The sequence below is a fragment of the Oncorhynchus gorbuscha genome, linkage group LG16, assembly GCF_021184085.1.
Source record: "Oncorhynchus gorbuscha isolate QuinsamMale2020 ecotype Even-year linkage group LG16, OgorEven_v1.0, whole genome shotgun sequence".
In the NCBI taxonomy this organism is placed as follows: Eukaryota; Metazoa; Chordata; class Actinopteri; order Salmoniformes; family Salmonidae; genus Oncorhynchus; species Oncorhynchus gorbuscha.
In genome coordinates, this window is record NC_060188.1 from 58,695,759 (window position 1) to 58,713,237 (window position 17,479).

The window sequence follows — 17,479 nt, forward strand, 5'->3', positions numbered from 1 at the left end:
ATATCATCATAGAAATGGTTTAGGGTTAATGTGCACAATAAATCACATTTTCTCATTTATCAAAGCACCTAGTTACTTATACACCCCAATGTAAATATAGCCAAATGAGAGAATACCATTTTGGCCAAGAGGTGTTATTCCAGGCAATGATGATAGGCTTAGCGTCCCTACTGTTATAGATACATTTTCTCGCAAGAAAAGCAATCGTGTTACCGTTACCCACTAAATACAAGAGGAGGGGGGATGGAATTTGGAAATCAAAGTACAAAGTACTACAGTACTACAGTACAATAGACGACAAACCTTCTGCAACACGACTCCCTCCCTCCCTTTCCTTCACAGCCGTCCAGACTTGACTCGCTCTTTCTTTGTGCGCGCGGACCAAGTTGACTAACTACGTTTCATTTTGAAAGGACTGGATAAGACGGGAGGAACAGAATGGCTTTCCCAAAGAACTCGTTCATATTGGTGTTTCTTATTGTTTGTTCCCTCAGATTGAATGGTAAGTAAGACAAATAACGTATGTTTTCTTTGTTTTAGATTTTGGGAAACTTTTCTCGCGGATTTAACGAATGTTTACAAGGGGTACCGTTTGAATGGGATGCACTTCGACTGAGTGAGGGATGCTGTAGCAGCCTAACCTTGGCTTTCGATATTTGGCTGTTTTTAATGTAAATGTAATTTATTTCGTTGCAGTCACATTAAAACCTAGTAGCATATATTTGACTCTTCTGCGAAGCTGTGGACAGTTATTTAGTAATAATAGGCTACACACTTTTAGTTAAGTTGTTGTTGCTTATTTTAGGAGCAAGTGCAACTGTATAAAATGCAAATGTTGTAATGTGAACCGTTGGAGTCGCATGTTTTTGGGAAATGAAAAAGCGTCCCTTTCCCAAACTAGAAAAAACTTGACGTAGCCAGAGTTAACTGAACCTTTACTTTAGTTATACGGTTTTAATTGCAGTTACTAAATTGGCACCATGGCCAGTGTGACTATGAAATCACGTTGTCAATCATCATGCACGTGTTAAATGTGGAATTCTGGGTATTAAACCTTGTTGTGTTTTTGCATTATGAACATAATTTGCTCACCAATATTATCATATGATATTTGCTGGTTTTAAATGTCAGACTGCCCTCTCCAACGAACGATCAAGAGGTTTAAATGGTTTAATTAGGAGTTGTTTTTCCAGAGCTATCAATGGCATATCTGTGTTTTTCATCTCTCGGGCAACCACGCGCCTTATATATACACATGTGTGTGTGTGTTTAGAGCTCTGTTGTGTGTACTTTGCCAGCTTTGATAAAAAATCATAAGAAATTACAGGACAGTGAGTTTGTATTTGTGCATGCAAGTGTATGTATGTGTGCATGCACGCTCTAAGCGAAGATGGGTTGGGTTTGAGTGTTGCTTTTACTAAGTGCAGCTCACCTTAACAGTGTGTGTGAGTGCTCTTTTCATGGTCTGACCCTGCTGCTCACCAGACCCCCACAACCTTTGCTCCCCATCAACTAAATCCTCATGGTGTGCAGTTGCAAAATGCATATCCTGGTGTGCTGCTGCTAAATGCATATAGGGGAAACACTTCCACTGACACTCACCTGTTCATTAATCTACCTGAGTATGGTGTGGTCCTCCCTCTCATGCTTCTACATCTGCTTTGCTTGCTGTTTGGGGTTTTAGGCTGGGTTTCTGTATAGCACTTTGTGACATCGGCTGATGTTAAAAGGGCTTGATTGATTCTCCCCCTCTCCCTCCACCACTTCACAACAGGACAACACTCACTCTGCTCTGGCCTTATCCTTAATTTAGCCTCCGAACACAGTTTTTTCCTCTTTTAACCTTGTCTTAATTGGGTCATCTCCACTTAATCCTCCTCGCCCCCCTGAGAGATGAGGTAAAGCTGTTTGTTTTTGGATTATTGACTAAAGATAGAAACCCTTGGCCCCTCTGAAGAACCTAAACAGGGACGGTTGTGAGTCGGATTCCCATCCTCAATTAGCATTTTTAATCGAACTACACTGTCCAATTTACAGTAGCTATTACAGTGAAAGAATACTATGCTATTGTTTGAGGAGAGTGCACAGTTATGAACTTGAAAATGTATCAATAAACCAATTAGGCCCATTTGGGTAGACTTGATACAACACTTTGAACAGAAATACAATGGCTCATTGGATCAGTCTAAAACTTTGCACATACGAAATTGCACCTAAGCTGGAATAATACATTTGGACCTTTCTCTTGCATTTCAAAGATGATGGAACAAAATAAAATAAAATAAACACTTTTTTCTTTGTATTATCTTTTACCAGATCTAATGTGTCATATTCTCCTACATTAACTTCACATTTCCATAAACTTCAAAGTGTTTCCTTTCAAGTGGTATCAAGAATATGCATATCCTTGCTTCAGGTCCTGAGCTACAGGCAGTTAGATTTGGGTATGTCATTTTGGCGAAAATTGAAAAAAAGGGTTCGCTCCTTAATCAAGGTACTTGTATTACAAATTCTTAATAGAAGATAACTGCATTTCAATACAAGGAATTCAACAAAATTGGCCTACTGTGTGAATATTGAAAAATACAGGTTAAACTGAATTGATATCGAACATGCATGCCTAGTTTGTGCCTGCCTTTTAATGTAACTCAAAACATGAGGTAATTTCAGGACTAACAGTAACTGACACAAAATCTATAATCAGGCTCCTAAGGTAGGATATTCTTTAATTACGTTTTAGAGAACCAAATCATCAAAACAAAACACAAGAAGGTAGTGCTCACTGAGCAGAGAAAACAGGCCTGGCTTTCTTTGAATGACACATAACCTGCCGTTATTTGTATGGTTGCATTTTGGGTTGCATTTCTCTCCATATTTCTTGATGCATTGTCCCAGTTCCGAATAGATTCTAATAATAATTTAGATGAAGGAAATAATGAACTTCAAATTAAGCCATCATTGGAATATGGAAGTACATTACTGGCCCCCATCATAGGAGCTTCAGTAGGCCTATGCCCACTCATTAAGCAGCCTGCTTCCTGCTTGATGGAGCAGCCCCTGACCTCTGCTGATGGAAGCACAATGGGATGCTGTTCCCCCTCAGAGACCATTCTTTGCACACTGCTAGGTTCGTCAACAATGCAGCACTGCTTCTCCTTACAGTTTAAAACCTTATAATTATTATAGTCCTTTAAGTATGTATTTGGAACTGAACTCAGATGACCCAAAAAATGAAATTAAAGAAGGCATCTTAAAGGATGCTTTTAAAACAACAGAAGGAAATTCAATGGACCTTTTCAAAGGCTCTTTGGTGGAGGAAGATGTTCACTTCACATCTTCAATGATCTCCTTCTTCTAGAAAGAGGGGGGAGGGAGCGAGAGAGTTTTTTGAGACGGAATAAAACTTTTCTTCATTTTGGCAGTCATTCTTTTAGTGAGGAAAGGAGCCCTCAGCCCTCCCTAAAATCCATTTGAACAGCTCCCCAGATTACACACTATTCATCATGAATGTAAACATTCATGGCATAGTAATACACAGCTGCTAGTGGTTCTCTGGCGTACATCTAGATAAGATATAATGTTATTAACCAGAGCCCCTGGCTGAGATATCGACATGTCACTTGCTGATGGGGGAACTCAGCATGCTCATTGGAGCATAATGCAATTGAATGTTAATCGTCACTTCAGTCACCATATGATGTAATGTCATAGACATCCAACAGGGGGCAGCAACAGGATAATTCATTCTGGATGGTCTAAATCAGTGGTCACCAGCTAGTCATGCCAACTGGCATTTCTAGTCGATCACCAAACATTTTTGTAGAAAAGCCAACGATGAAGGGTTGCATACCTTTTTTGTGTGTTGCGCTGTTGGCGGTGGGTACACTTCATTCAAAAAACCCTGTGCACCAGGTAGGCAAAGTGTTCCCATTTTAAACTATTTAATTTGTCTGAAAAGACCAACTCCGCCTTCCCGGTGGACCGGGAGATCTGTGGCTAAATGGAGTGTGCCTGCTGCACTGGCCAATCGACAGTTCAAATTACCATGCCCACCTGCAGCTTACACAGTTTTCATGACCCCGGCCACAACAAAGTTTGATACTAGCCTGCATGAGGTTTAATAACTTTTAAATCCATGACCAGAGAGAGTCTGTCAAAGAATACAGCAAAGAGGTGCAGTTTTTAGGAGTGAGTTCATGTCGTAAGTTTTAGTCAGCACTGGTAACACTGTTTTTATTCAACACTATTACAAACATAAAACTTGCTTCTCTCTACTTCCACTTGCGCTGCAGCTGCAATGAATGAGTAGCCAAGTGTATCAATAGCCCTGCGTTTTTATTATAATTAGCAGCTCGCATTGGAACAACATGGATATGTGCCTGAGACAGATGTGGTGCGACTAGAGTTTCACCATCAGGTCAGTCTCTTCCGAGGAAAGGAAGAAGAGAGTAGGCAGGGACTGTGAGAGGCGGACCGTCTGCTGCTCTCTCCCTCCCTTTGCTGAGACTAATGCCGTGTTCAAGACAACCGGAAACTCAGAAATCTCCAACTTCAGTGCGTTCAAGACAACTGTGAACTCATATGCAGCAGTTTGGGCCACCTGGCTTGTTGCGAACTGTGTGAAGACCATTTCTTTCTAACAAAACCGTAATTAATTTGCCAGAATTGCACATAATTATTACATTACATTGAAGGTTGTGCAATGTAACAGCAATATTTAGACTTATTTTACTGAAAGAATTAACATTTTGTTTTCGAAATTATAGTTTCCGGATTTGACCATATTAATGACCTAAGGCTCGTATTTCTGTGTGTTTATTATATTACAATTAAGTCTATGATTTGATATTTGGTAGAGCAGTCTGACAGCGGTGGTAGGCAGCAGCAGGCTCGTAAGCATTCATTCAAACAGCACTTTCCTGAGTTTGCCAGCAGCTCTTCGCAATGCTTCAAGCATTGCACTGTTTATGACTACAAGCCTATCATCTCCCGAGATTAGGCTGGCAATACTATAGTGCCTATAAGAACATCCAATAGTCAAAGGTATATGAAATACAAATGGTATAGATAGAAATAGTCCTATAATAACTACTACCTAAAACTTCTTAACTGGGAATAGTGTATCCCTAATGTCCTTACACAGCTCTCTGGTCTTGGCCATTGTGGAGAGGTTGGAGTCTGTTTGATTGAGTGTGTGGACAGGTGTCTTTTATACAGGTAACGAGTTCAAACAGGTGCAGTTAATACTGGTAATGAGTGGAGAACCAATTGAAACGCTATTAGCATGCACCACCGCTAACTAGCTAGCCATTTCACATCGGTTACACTCACCCCCCTTTTGACCTCCTCCTTTTCTGCAGCAAGCAGTGACCCGGGTCAACAGCATCAATGTAACAGTTTAGCTTTCGTCTGTCTCCTTGCCCCGGGCTCAAACCAGGGACCCTCTGCATACACAGACAACTGACACCCACGAAGCATCGTTACCCATCGCGCCATAAACGCCACGGCCCTTGCAGAGCAAGAGGAACAACTACTTCAGGTTTCAGAGCGAGTGACATCACCGATTGAAATGTTATTAGCGCACACCACCGCTAACTAGCTAGCCATTTCACATTTCACATCGGTTACACTTTCCTACAGAGGAGAAGCATAATCTATAAAATGAAGTCTTCTTTTTTGAGGCCAAGAGTGAAAGAACAGAAGTTTAGCTGAACAATGGTCTTCTAGCTCCAGCAGTCAGACACTTCTCAATGCCATGAGAACATACAATGCCAATAGGCACCTTTCTTGACTTTACCTATCTTTTTTTCATGTCTCTTCCGTTACAGAAATGGGCAGCTGTGGAAATTTGGTGGATTTGCCGTGTGCTGTACAGAGGCAGCTGGGATGTGTGCTGCTGTGGGCCTCGTCCACACAGCATTACTGCTTTAGCCTGAGTGACAGCTAGCCACGGCAGGCAAATATTCAAATATACTGACTCTTTGTGTTCATTAGAGAGAGGGTGCTGTCTGAGCCCATGGGCTTAAAACAGGGCCTTGAAATAGTACTGATACTGATGGAAATACTGACAAAAAAGTACACCAAAAATGGTATTGGTCGCGAATATGCTCTTGAACTGATAGGCCTATTTGATATCGAGTAGATAATAGAATGTCTCAAAGCTTAAAGTCTTTTTGTTGGTGCACTCTGCACTAATCTACTTGCAGCACATCTCAGCAGACTTTTTTTGGCCAAGCATCGCAGTTTATATTGCCAATTACTTTTTGCTTGGTGCTGGGACTTTACCAAACCATTCATTGAAACTTCCGGATCTTTTATTCTGATTGACTTCGGACGTCTACAGCCCTGACAGCTGCATTCAGGAGCTGAGACGACCATGACACCTCTCATTCTGGAGGCTCATTCATCAAGGCCAAGGAGCCATGGAGTTAGGCCCTGAGCCTCGCTGTGATAAGCCCCCTGAGCAATGATGAGGTGAGACAGGAGTACGGAGACTGAGGGAAGCCCCAAATCGGTCCACCCCCCTGCACCATTTGAAGTTGCCCGCTGAAGTGTGGACCAAAACAATGAGTAGGAGCTTCTAAGGGCCCCATGTTGCTCCACCTGGGCTTTGATTATAGAAGGGGGGTCATCCTAATCCCAAATCCATCTAGATCTGTAGGCAGGGGTCTAGAGGCTGTGTGCTGATCTGAAGACAAGATAGTCTTGAGTTGTTTGGTTTTACCTTCTACATTGGACCTCTTGCACTTTAGAAGCATGATACTTTCGTTGTAAGCCCACCCACAAATGATTGTGGTTACATACCCATAGCTTTAGATTTTGGTTGAACGTCTTTGCTACACTATAAAAAAATAAACCAGGCACAGACAGTATATCAAAGAGGCATCCAGCAGTCAGGGCACCCCGGCCTGAGCTGAGGGCTTAGCCATGCATACAGTATCTCCAGAATGTGGCTTATTGATTTTAGTGTGGGATTTCAGCTGCTCTTTATGAAGTGGTTAGATTTATCCCTGCCCTCTCGGAGGAAATTTCCTCAGCATTGACATATCGCATTCGTGCCATAAAACCGACAAGAAACTGCTTGAGATTTAACTGTTTTATTCAGGGCACCTCTTTCATGAGAATTGAATTTTTAAAATTTGATTTAACCTTTATTTAACTAGGCAAGTCAGTTAAGAACAAATTCTTATTTACATTGACGGCCAAACCCGGACAACGCTGGGCCAATTGTGCACCGCCCTATGGGACACCCAATCATGGCCAGATGTTACACCGGAAGTTTTAGCCTTGGAGTATCTAGCGCCTTGAAAAATACTGGTTGTTTATCAAAGTCAGACGGGGAGATCAACTATGATAATTGGGCGTGAGAGTGAATAACAATCATCCAAGTGCATCCAGGGGGTGAAGAATTTATCATTGACAGATACCAGGGCAGTCACTCTTTCAGGGCAAATCTAGCACTCTGTAGAAAAACCACATAATGCATACTGCTCTTGCAAAATTTTTTATTTTCCTGTTCATTTCAGGAAAAAAGCAGTAGGGTGCAAGTGCTTAGGACTTTCACACCTTGTTGGTAGTAGGAAAGGAAGTTTGTATACCAAAAGCTTTGCGTCCAGCTGTTTGCAAACATGTATTTGTATAGTTGACAAATGTCCTAGTAGGTTACACTGTGAATGTTCTTTGCTTGTGGTTTTCTCAGGGCAGAACCCTGAGAAGCCCACAGCTGTGTTAATTACATTGGTATTAACGGTCTATTAGCATTGTAAATGTGTATAACAGTACATCGATGGTAGGCATTAGTTTGGGTCGCCTCATTTTTATGCCATTATAGCCATTAAAGCTAGTGCCTGAGCTCTCTTTGGGCAATATTAGCCATCTCGTCTGTACAGTATGTCCCCTCATATTGGAGTGCCCATCTGTGGGACACATGGCACTCTCTTGGGCAACTCTCTTGGGCCAGGATCTCGGCCCTGGCAGAGATCCCAATGATTCCAAAGGGACTCAGAGATCTTGCTGAAAAGCCCCCCATTGTTCTTATTTTGCCCCAAGTCTCTCAAACACAGTTCAACAACCAGCAGCTGCACACACCTGGCACCCAATTCACAGACAATGCAGATTTTGGAGGGGGAATTGGCAGGGGAGGGGGGTACTACGCTGCTCAGGTTACACAGAAAACATACACCACAGTGGACCTCCCCCTCCAATCCTCCACCCCCCTATCCTCTGCAGTCAAAAACATGTCCTCCCACACATCTCTCATGCCTAACCCCCCTCCCCTTGTTCCCACTTTCTACCCCCCCCCCCTTGTCTTTGTTTAGCTGGTATCCCTGGTGGATTGAGCCTGCGGCTGCCAGGCCTCTGTGTTTCTGTTGCTGTAGTAAACAGTATTGATTAACATAGAAATACCCAAAGCAGAATAATAGCACAAGTGTTTTTTAGATAAAGGGACAGACAGGGTGGAGGTGTGGGGCAATGTGCAGTCATGTCAAAGAGAGATTCATTGTTGATATGAATTGTAATTTAAATTCCTTTCATTTATTGAGTGTATTCAAGGACATTTTTTTTCTACGTGGCACTTTGTGGTCGTCTTGGCCTGGGATTATTACTACCTTCCATTGTACTGTGAATAGGCAGCAGAGAGAAGGCTGATATCATGTCCAGATCGATTGATCAGAAGTTAAGAGTGTAGTCTGCGTGACAGACATAGGCAGTCTAGAGTAACTTGGTATCGTGCACCTTTCCAAACAGTTTGAATAGATACATTTTTTCCTAATAATTGTCTTAGTCAGTTTAGAACTCCCCTATTTATACAAACATGTTTTGTTGTTGCTAAAACATCACTGGTGACTGAAGATAGAAGATATATAGGTAGGGGTTGTTTTCAGAACAGTCCCAGTAGTTATTTTGTTTTGTCCACAACTGACTTCCCTCAGCTTCTGTTACTGTATGTTAAACCATTAAAAAATATATATTATTATAATTTTTTGTTGTTGAAATATAACCTTTATTTAACTAAGCAAGTCAGTTAAGAACAAATTCTTATTTACAATGACGGCCTACACCGGCCAGACTGACGCTGGGCCAATTGTGTGCCGCCCTTTGGGACTCCGGTTGTGATACAGCCTGGATATTGACAAATATTGCAAAATAATAATTAAATATTCATAAAACCTTAAATGTGTGACTCCAATGTTCTATGTAAGCATTGTCTCCCCAGAGTACATTTAATGTAAGTGCTGGGGGCATGCAGTAATACTGCCCAGTTTGATAGGTAAAAAACTACTCACAGTCACATGGGCTTAAAGCTTTAAGTATGCTGTGAGGGTGCTGGAATGTGAGCTTGACTTAGCTTCACCTATTGTCCTTAATGCTCAAGGGACACACTCTTGAGGGTTTGTGAAATTCGACCAAGGCAATGTGTCATAAGATAGAGGTTCTACTTTCCTCTTTGGTCTGGACTCTATTGTAATAGATATGATAATGTTTCGTCATAGAACAATGCAACTCCCAACCTTCTTCTCTGAATGCTCTCTCTGAACATACCCTTAAACCATATCCTTGTCTTGAGGAATGAGTCTTTGCTAACTCCTTTTGTTCTTGGGGTTATGTCAAGATACCAGTTTAACCAATGACTTACTTTTAATTTGGAATATGCTATCAGATTCGCAGAAAGTCTCCAAGACAAATTTGTAAGGAGTATGTTTTTTGTGTCTTTTTACCAAATTTCTTGGCTCGAAATTGCAACAATAAAAAAATCCCCCTGAAAGAAAGAGCTTTTGTGTGCAAATTAACTGCTTTTTTTGCACAATGGGCTCATTGCACATTTGAACTTCATGAATATTCTTCATCTGAATATAGCCCCGGCAGTGGTTTTCCTCAGTCCTGCTCTCCGGAGGCAGTTTTTCAAATAAACATTAGGAAACCAGCGGAACTCAAAGAGCTGGCCCAGTTTTTGCATGGTTTTCGATATTGCCAGCCAAACCAAACTAAGAATTCTATTCAGCAAGGGTACTTTGAGTTGTCAAGAACCCCAGTGGAAAGAAGCTATGACACTAACCATGCTACCTTGCTTCGTAGATGCTAGCTGGCTCCATTTTAAACCCTTGGCAGATTGACTCTTGGTGCAGGGCCTAAGCAGAGACAGGTGAATACGAGAAGCCAATTGGTGAAACACATGATGCTTTTTCTGGCACCATGCCAAATTCCTGCCACCAGCAGCTCTCATCCCAAACTTTCACATGTGCCTCACCTAATTAAAATGATTCCCGGATGAGTATGTAATGGCAGCTTTGGCAAAATGACAGATAGGCATAAAGGCTGTGCATATGTACATAAATATTCATGTTTACACTGGCTCTTTGAGGAAAAGCGGCTGTTTCTGTATTTGTCCTCTTTCACTTTCGTACTGTCCTTACCATTGACAAAATTATTTGTGTTATGGTGTTTAGTTGGTGGCCCCTTAGGATTAATGGTGTGAAGGTACCTTCATTGGAATGTGACTGAGGGAAACTTAGCATCTGATATAGCTTAGTGACAGTATGTTTGGGGATAGGGTGTCAATTTATGAGATGTTCCATCAGTTTCTTTGGTGTCAGAGATGGAATTGGTCTGTTACAGGAAATGCTGCTTATTGTACATTAATTTCTGTCATCTGTAGAATGGGTTGTCTCAAAGTGACCACTTTGTCAGCATAGTGAATCGATTTTCCAAAGGAAAGAAAAACATTTGAAATCCACCATGGTCAGATGCAAATGGGCCAAAGTGTTCCATAGTTCAATGTCTGCAATAGCTTTGCTTGTTCAAAATAACTTTTATCCTTCTAGGCCATGATATTTGCTGTTAAGAAAGCACCTTATCAGAATAACTCTGGAATAGTGGAATAGTGCAATACAAATCCTTAAACACTGGAAAGAGCTTTGGTAGAGGATCCACCCACCCTGATTCAGTTGGTGTGAGATCAAAGTTCACGCTGTGGTCACTTTTCGGAGTTTTGTCAAGAGGCGAAGTGGTTCCCAGGGCTTTCTCTGGATTTGGCAGTGTCTCCATGCAGTTCTATGGATTGCACTTGCATGCCATGCAACAATGAGCAGAAAGTAAAAACAGCCACACCGTGGTGGTTAAGTGTTAAGGTTGCCCTATGGCTACTTGACTAGCACACGTGCTGAGGCAGAGGGCAATGAGCATTGCGATGACAAAGGGCAAAATTAGGCTAAACAACTTTGTTTTCTGTGTTCCTATACCCTCAGGAGGCTCATAGGGTAATTATTGAAGGACTGGCTGGACGGACGTTCTATGAGTTTCAGAGCATTTATTCATCCACCGTGTCATTGGCCCAGACACCCATGGGGCAGACCTCATAGTTTAAGTGTGTCTCAAGGGGATCATGAGAGAGAGGACAGAGATGGGGGGGGGGACTATGTGTTGATGATCAAATAATGGAAGTAATCCAGAATATTACTGCACTCAGCAATTTGTTTGCATTATCTATAGAAGTCTGTCCCTAAAATCTGTGTGAGCATGTGTTTTCCATTTAGCATTTAGTGATATTTAGCAAGACGCGTTGATGAATGTGGGACAATGAACCCTCTTATCCTTCCAGTACAGCTGATTTTCCAAGGAGAACCGGAATCGTATATCTTATAATCAAATATGCATGAATTCATCCCACTCATCCTTGTGAAGTCATTTTAAAAAGACGAGCAGAAATACCATGATGCTTGGAGTGAAACAGACGCATAATGACAAAAAGGAAGCAAAGGAAAGAACGTAATAGGATGAGGAAAATCATTTCCTCTTTTCAGAATTTTGCCTCGCACACACACAGTCTCTCAGATGCAAATTATTAATTGAAAATCACAACACAGTTTCAGTAGCCAACTGCTTTCGGCAGCCAACCCTGGTTTCTCTGGGTTAGTCAGTTCAGAGCTCGTCCACAACCCTTCACTGATAATGTTTCCCAGTGTATTATGGAGTCCATGTCACTAAATGTTAGCTTTTAGAGAAGACTTTATGTAACCACATTAGTAACCACTTTAGTTTATGACAGGCTCTGTAATGTGTCATTTAGTGTGGCGAAATTTATGTAGAGACAACTGTTCTGGGGTGCTTCAGTGTCAGTGCACAAAACTACTACAAAACTCAGCCAGTTTGGAGTAAACTTGAGGGGACATTTGCTCTACTAGTGTGTCTGTTTTTCTCGAGTTCCGTTTAAGTTTAACGTCGTTTGAAGGGTCCAGGAAATGTGATAATAAACTGAGGCAGTCTGTGTTACCAGATTAGACCTAGACACAGAGGAGTAGCCTGGCAGTGACACATGGGTTTTGTTTAGTAGATGGAATTTAAAATATACTTGAGCACAAAGTTGCTTATGGATCTGATGCACTTCTCTGTGGTACTTTTTGAAAACCAGTAATGTGGAAGTGGTAATGTGACCCAAGGCCCTGAAACGTATCTTGCAGGAGATATGTACACCTGAAATTTGTCATAAAAACTACTTATGTCCTAAATACATCATGGTACATTCAATGGCATATTTTAGAATGCAGAGACCAATAATATGTTGTCATCAAACACCTTGTACCCATTTGTCTTTAGCAATGCAAGCACTCCCTGCTTGGAAATACAATGCTTACAATCAGAACTGACAAAACAGCTGTTTGGTGTATTTGACCTCTGTGTATTTTTTAATTTGGAATGAAAATAGAACACATGCTGCTTTAACAGCATAAGTAAAAAATCTGTTTGCTCTTTTTTGGATTTAGAGGAGAGAGCAGCTCCTTGTAACTTATCTTTAGTTTCCTCCCAGCTGTCTCCCAGATTTCATATCTGGCTCATCCTTCCTGACAACAGGACTTGAAGGGAGGTCTTGTTTTTCTGTGGCGGGTCACTGTGGGACTGTAGCACTTAATTACACACTAAAGCCCGCCTTGTCAAACTCATAAACAGAGAGTAAAATGGTCGCAATATAGAGACCCCTGATACAGTACATCCACAGATACACCTCCAATTGACTCAAATTATGTTCAGAAGCTTCTAAAGCCATGACATAATTTTCTGGAATTTTCCAAGCTGTTTAAAGGCACAGTCAATTTAGTGTATGTAAACTTCTGACCCACTGGAATTGTGATACAGTGAATTATAAGGGAAATAATCTGTCTGTAAACAATTGTTGGAAAAATTACTTGCGTCATGCACAAAGTAGATGTCCTCACCAACTTGCCAAAACTATAGTTTGTTCACAAGAAATTTGTGGAGTGGTTGAAAAATGAGTTTTAATGACTCCAACCTAAGTGTATGTAAACTACCGACTTCAGCTGTACATGTAGCCTACATTCAATAAGAGGTTGGCATGTCTACTTATCACTCTGTGATTACCCATTGGGCAAAAACTGGTTGAATTGACCTAGTTTCCACGTCATTTAAACAAAGAAATTACATTTGATAACGTTGAATTAACATGGAAAACTGTTTGGATTTGCAAATAGTCGTCAACTTAATACTTCTTGACACTACTCATCCCTGTCGCGGGATCATTTTCGTCAGCAACCGCTGAATATCATTGCGCAACAGTCAAATAACATTACAAAAAAAATTCATATTCATGAAATCACAAGTGCAATATTGCAAAACACAGCTTAGCCTTTTGTTAATCCACCTGTCGTCTCAGATTTTGAAATGATGCTTTACAGCAAAAGCAATCCAAGCGTTTGTGTAAGTCTATCGATAGCCTAGCATAGCATTATGTACACTTAGCATCAGGAAGCTTTGTCACGAAAATCAGAAAACCAATCAAATTAACCATTTACCTTTGATGATCTTCGGATGTTTTCACTCACGAGACTCCCAGTTACACAAAAAAAGGTTATTTTTGTTCCATAAAGATTAATTTATACCCAAAATACCTCTGCTTGTTTGTCGTGTTGTGTTATGTTCAGAAATCCACAGGAAAGAGCGGTCACGACAACGCACACGGAAGTGCGGCATACTCTCTCATAACCGCTTAATTTGAGTCTTGTTTTTAACTCCGTAGCCCTTCACTGACATGGAGGTGTGGTATTTAAAGAGTACATGGTGGGTGGAGGAATTTACTGACAAATCTATGTACAGTTAAAGTTGGAAGTTTACATACACTTAGATTGGAATCATTAAAACTTGTTTTTCAACCACTCCATACATTTCTTGTTAACATACTATAGTTTTGGCAAGTTGGTTAGAACATCTACTTTGTATGGGTTAAACAGGTACAAAGTATCTATATCCACAGTAAAATGAGTCCTATATAGACATAACCTGACAGGGCTCAGCAAGGAAGAAACCACTGCTCCAAAACCGCCATAAAAAAAGCCAGTCTACGGTTTGCAACTCCACATGGGGACAAAGATCAAACTTTTTGGAGAAATGTCCTCTGGTCTGATGAAACAAAAATAGAACTGTTTGGCCATAATGCCCATTGTTATGTTTGGAGTAAAAATGCGGATGCTTGCAAGGTGAAGAACACCATCCCAACTGTGAATCACCGGGGTGGCAGCATCATGTTGTGAGGGAGCTTTGCTGCAGGAGGTGCACTTCACAAAATTGATGGCATCATGAGGACGAAAAATTCAGTGTATATATTGAAGAAACATCTCAAGACATCAGTCAGGAAGTTAAAGCTTGGTCGCAAATGGGTCTTCCAAATGGATAATGACCCAAAAGCTTACTTCCAAAGTTGTGGCAAAATGGCTTAAGGACAACAAAGTCAAGGTATTGGAGTGGCCATCAAAAAGCTCTGACTGACATCCTATAGGAAATTTGTTGGCAGAACTGAAAAAGTGTGTGCGAGCAAGGAGTCCTACAAACCTGACTCAGTTACACCAGCTCTGTCAGGAGGAATGGGCCAAAATTCACCAAACTTATTTTGGGAAGCTTGTGGAAGGCTACCCAAAACGTTTGACCCAAGTTAAACCATTTAAAGCCAATGCTACCAAATACTAATTGAGTGTGTGTAAACTTCTGACCCACTGGGAATGTGATGAAAGAAATGAAAGCTGAAATAAATAATTATCTCTACTATTATTCGGACATTTCACGTTCTTAAAATACATTCTTAAAATACATTCTAAGTGACCTAAGACAGGGAATTTTTACTAGGATTAAATGTCAGAAATTGTGTAAAACTGAGTTTAAATGTATTTAGCTAAGGTGTATGTAAACTTCCGACCTGAACTGTATATAGAAGGCTATATCTTAATTTAATCTGTCAAACATGTAGGCCTACCTATTATTTCTTAAATAGGAAGAAATAGGCTCCAACACAAAGCCCTCTTGTTGTTAGTAAAATCAAATTAAATTGAAAAAGGTTTAAATGAATTATGCCTACTGGAATTTGCCTACTTTCAGCACCATGAGCTGTCAATTTAAAATTGATTGTGCATCGGCTGCTGCTTCAAGTTCCAGCACCACAGTGTAAGAATCTGGCTTATTGTGAGGTCAATAACTGATAAATACAACACGTGCAAGAAACATTATAGTAGTAGCAAGTTGACCTCTGGTCCTCCTTCTCATCTTCGCGCTCTCCTTCTCAAACTGAACAGAATATAGGCTATAGGCTAGTCCGCACGCAAGGTGGGGAATTTTTTTGGACTAGGCCTATCAAACCGTACGCTTATACAGCACAGCCATTGGTTAGGCAGCACACAAAAATGTTTTTGATGAGCAAGAGCAGAGCAGGTCGGGGCTCATGGTTGGAACATCCATTGCAGTGTGTAATGCAGCCTAGTTGTGTTTACACCATCCCAGCAGCTAACTTAGAAATATAACTTTGCTCAGTGCTTCTCCGAGCATGCACTTAGTAGCTTATACCCTGTAGGTGCACTTGATATTGGGTACCCAGTGGAGATTCAGAGACGAGGGGCAGCATCGAGCACACATCGATATACACTGAGTATACCGAATATAAGGAACACCGGATTCACCTGGTCAGTCTAAGTGATGGAAAGAGCAGGTGTTCTTAATGTTTTGTAAACCCAACACCTCATTTGGCCGCCTTTCGTTCCAGTACTCTGCTGCCTGTGACTGGAACGAATTGCAAAAATCGCTGAAGTTGGAGACTTTCATCTCCCTCACCAACTTCAAACATCAGCTATCTGAGCAGCTAACCGATCGCTGCAGCTGTACATAGTCTATTGGTAAATAGCCCACCCATTTTCACCTACCTCATCCCCACACTTTTATTTATTTACTTTTCTGCTCTTTTGCACACCAATATCTCTACCTGTACATGACCATCTGATCATTTATCACTCCAGTGTTAATCTGCAAAATTGTAATTATTTGCCTACCGTCTCATGCCTTTTGCACACATTGTATATAGACTCCCCTTTTTTTCTACTGTGTTATTGTAATGATCTTCGTCTGTTGTTTGTAGAAAGTCAGACCGAAATGCAGCGTGTAGGTTACTCATGACTTTTAATGAAGAAAATGCAGTACATGAAATAACTGAGAAAACAAAACAACAAACGAGTGAAACTAATACAGCCTATCTGGTGACTAACACAAAGACAGGTACAATCACCCACGAAATACAACGCGCACTCAGGCTACCTAAATACGGTTCCCAATCCGAGACAACTAGAATCAGCTGACTCCAATTAGGAATTGCCTCAGGCAGCCAAGCCTAACTAGACACACCCCTAATAATACACACTCCCAATTAATACAAACCCTAATACGAAATACAACATATAAACCCATGTCACACCCTGGCCTACCCAAACATATAACAAAAACACAAGATACAATGACCAAGGCGTGACAGTTATTGACTTGTTAATTGTTTACTCCATGTGTAACTCTGTGTTGTCTGTTCACACTACTATGCTTTATCTTGGCCAGGTCGCAGTTGCAAATGAGAACTTGTTCTCAACTAGCCTACCTGGTTAAATAAAGGTGAAATAAAAATAAATAAATAAAAAAGTATACCCTAATCAGCAACTAATTCTAAAACACTGAGAAATATTGAAATTTCATCAATTACAAATGACATGACCCTCCCCTGGACTAGATTAAAAAATACTGAGTCCTCCCCTTGACATGACCCTCCCCCATTTTCCTCCAGGTAACCATTCTGTCAATTTTGATCCATCCCTTAGTTGACAAGTCAACCAAAATTAAATACAAATGAAGACTTTGAAATTATGTCTATGCCCAATGGGTAGTGCCTGTTGCTGTTGCAGTTTGTCTAAATGTGGATGACGTATTAGTACTGTATGTCCTACGTGTATATTTTGAGCTTGGTCACACAAGTCATGCCCTCTTTGTTAGTATAGAGAATGTTATCAGTTAAAGCATCTTGTAATAATGTAAAAAAAAAAAAAAATGATCATGTGGACTCTTAATGATGAATACATGGAACGAAGGCTACGCCTACTCCCTGGTATCTTGTGGTTTGTCTGTTGATATATCCCCCACTCAGCAGCGCCGCAGCAGTGGTTTGTTTAAG

General features: G+C 40.9%; 1 protein-coding gene across 2 annotated transcripts in view; it reads left to right on the forward strand.

Moving 5' to 3' along the window:
* Positions 1-225: 225 nt before the first annotated feature.
* Positions 226-17,479, forward strand: part of LOC123998927 (cell surface glycoprotein MUC18-like) — a 55,580-nt gene continuing 38,326 nt past the window's right edge. For both annotated transcript variants that reach the window (XM_046304168.1, XM_046304169.1), the window contains exon 1: positions 226-502. In XM_046304168.1, coding sequence (XP_046160124.1) covers positions 439-502 — 64 coding nt within the window. In that variant the 5' untranslated portion in view covers positions 226-438. The remainder of the gene's footprint in view (positions 503-17,479) is intronic.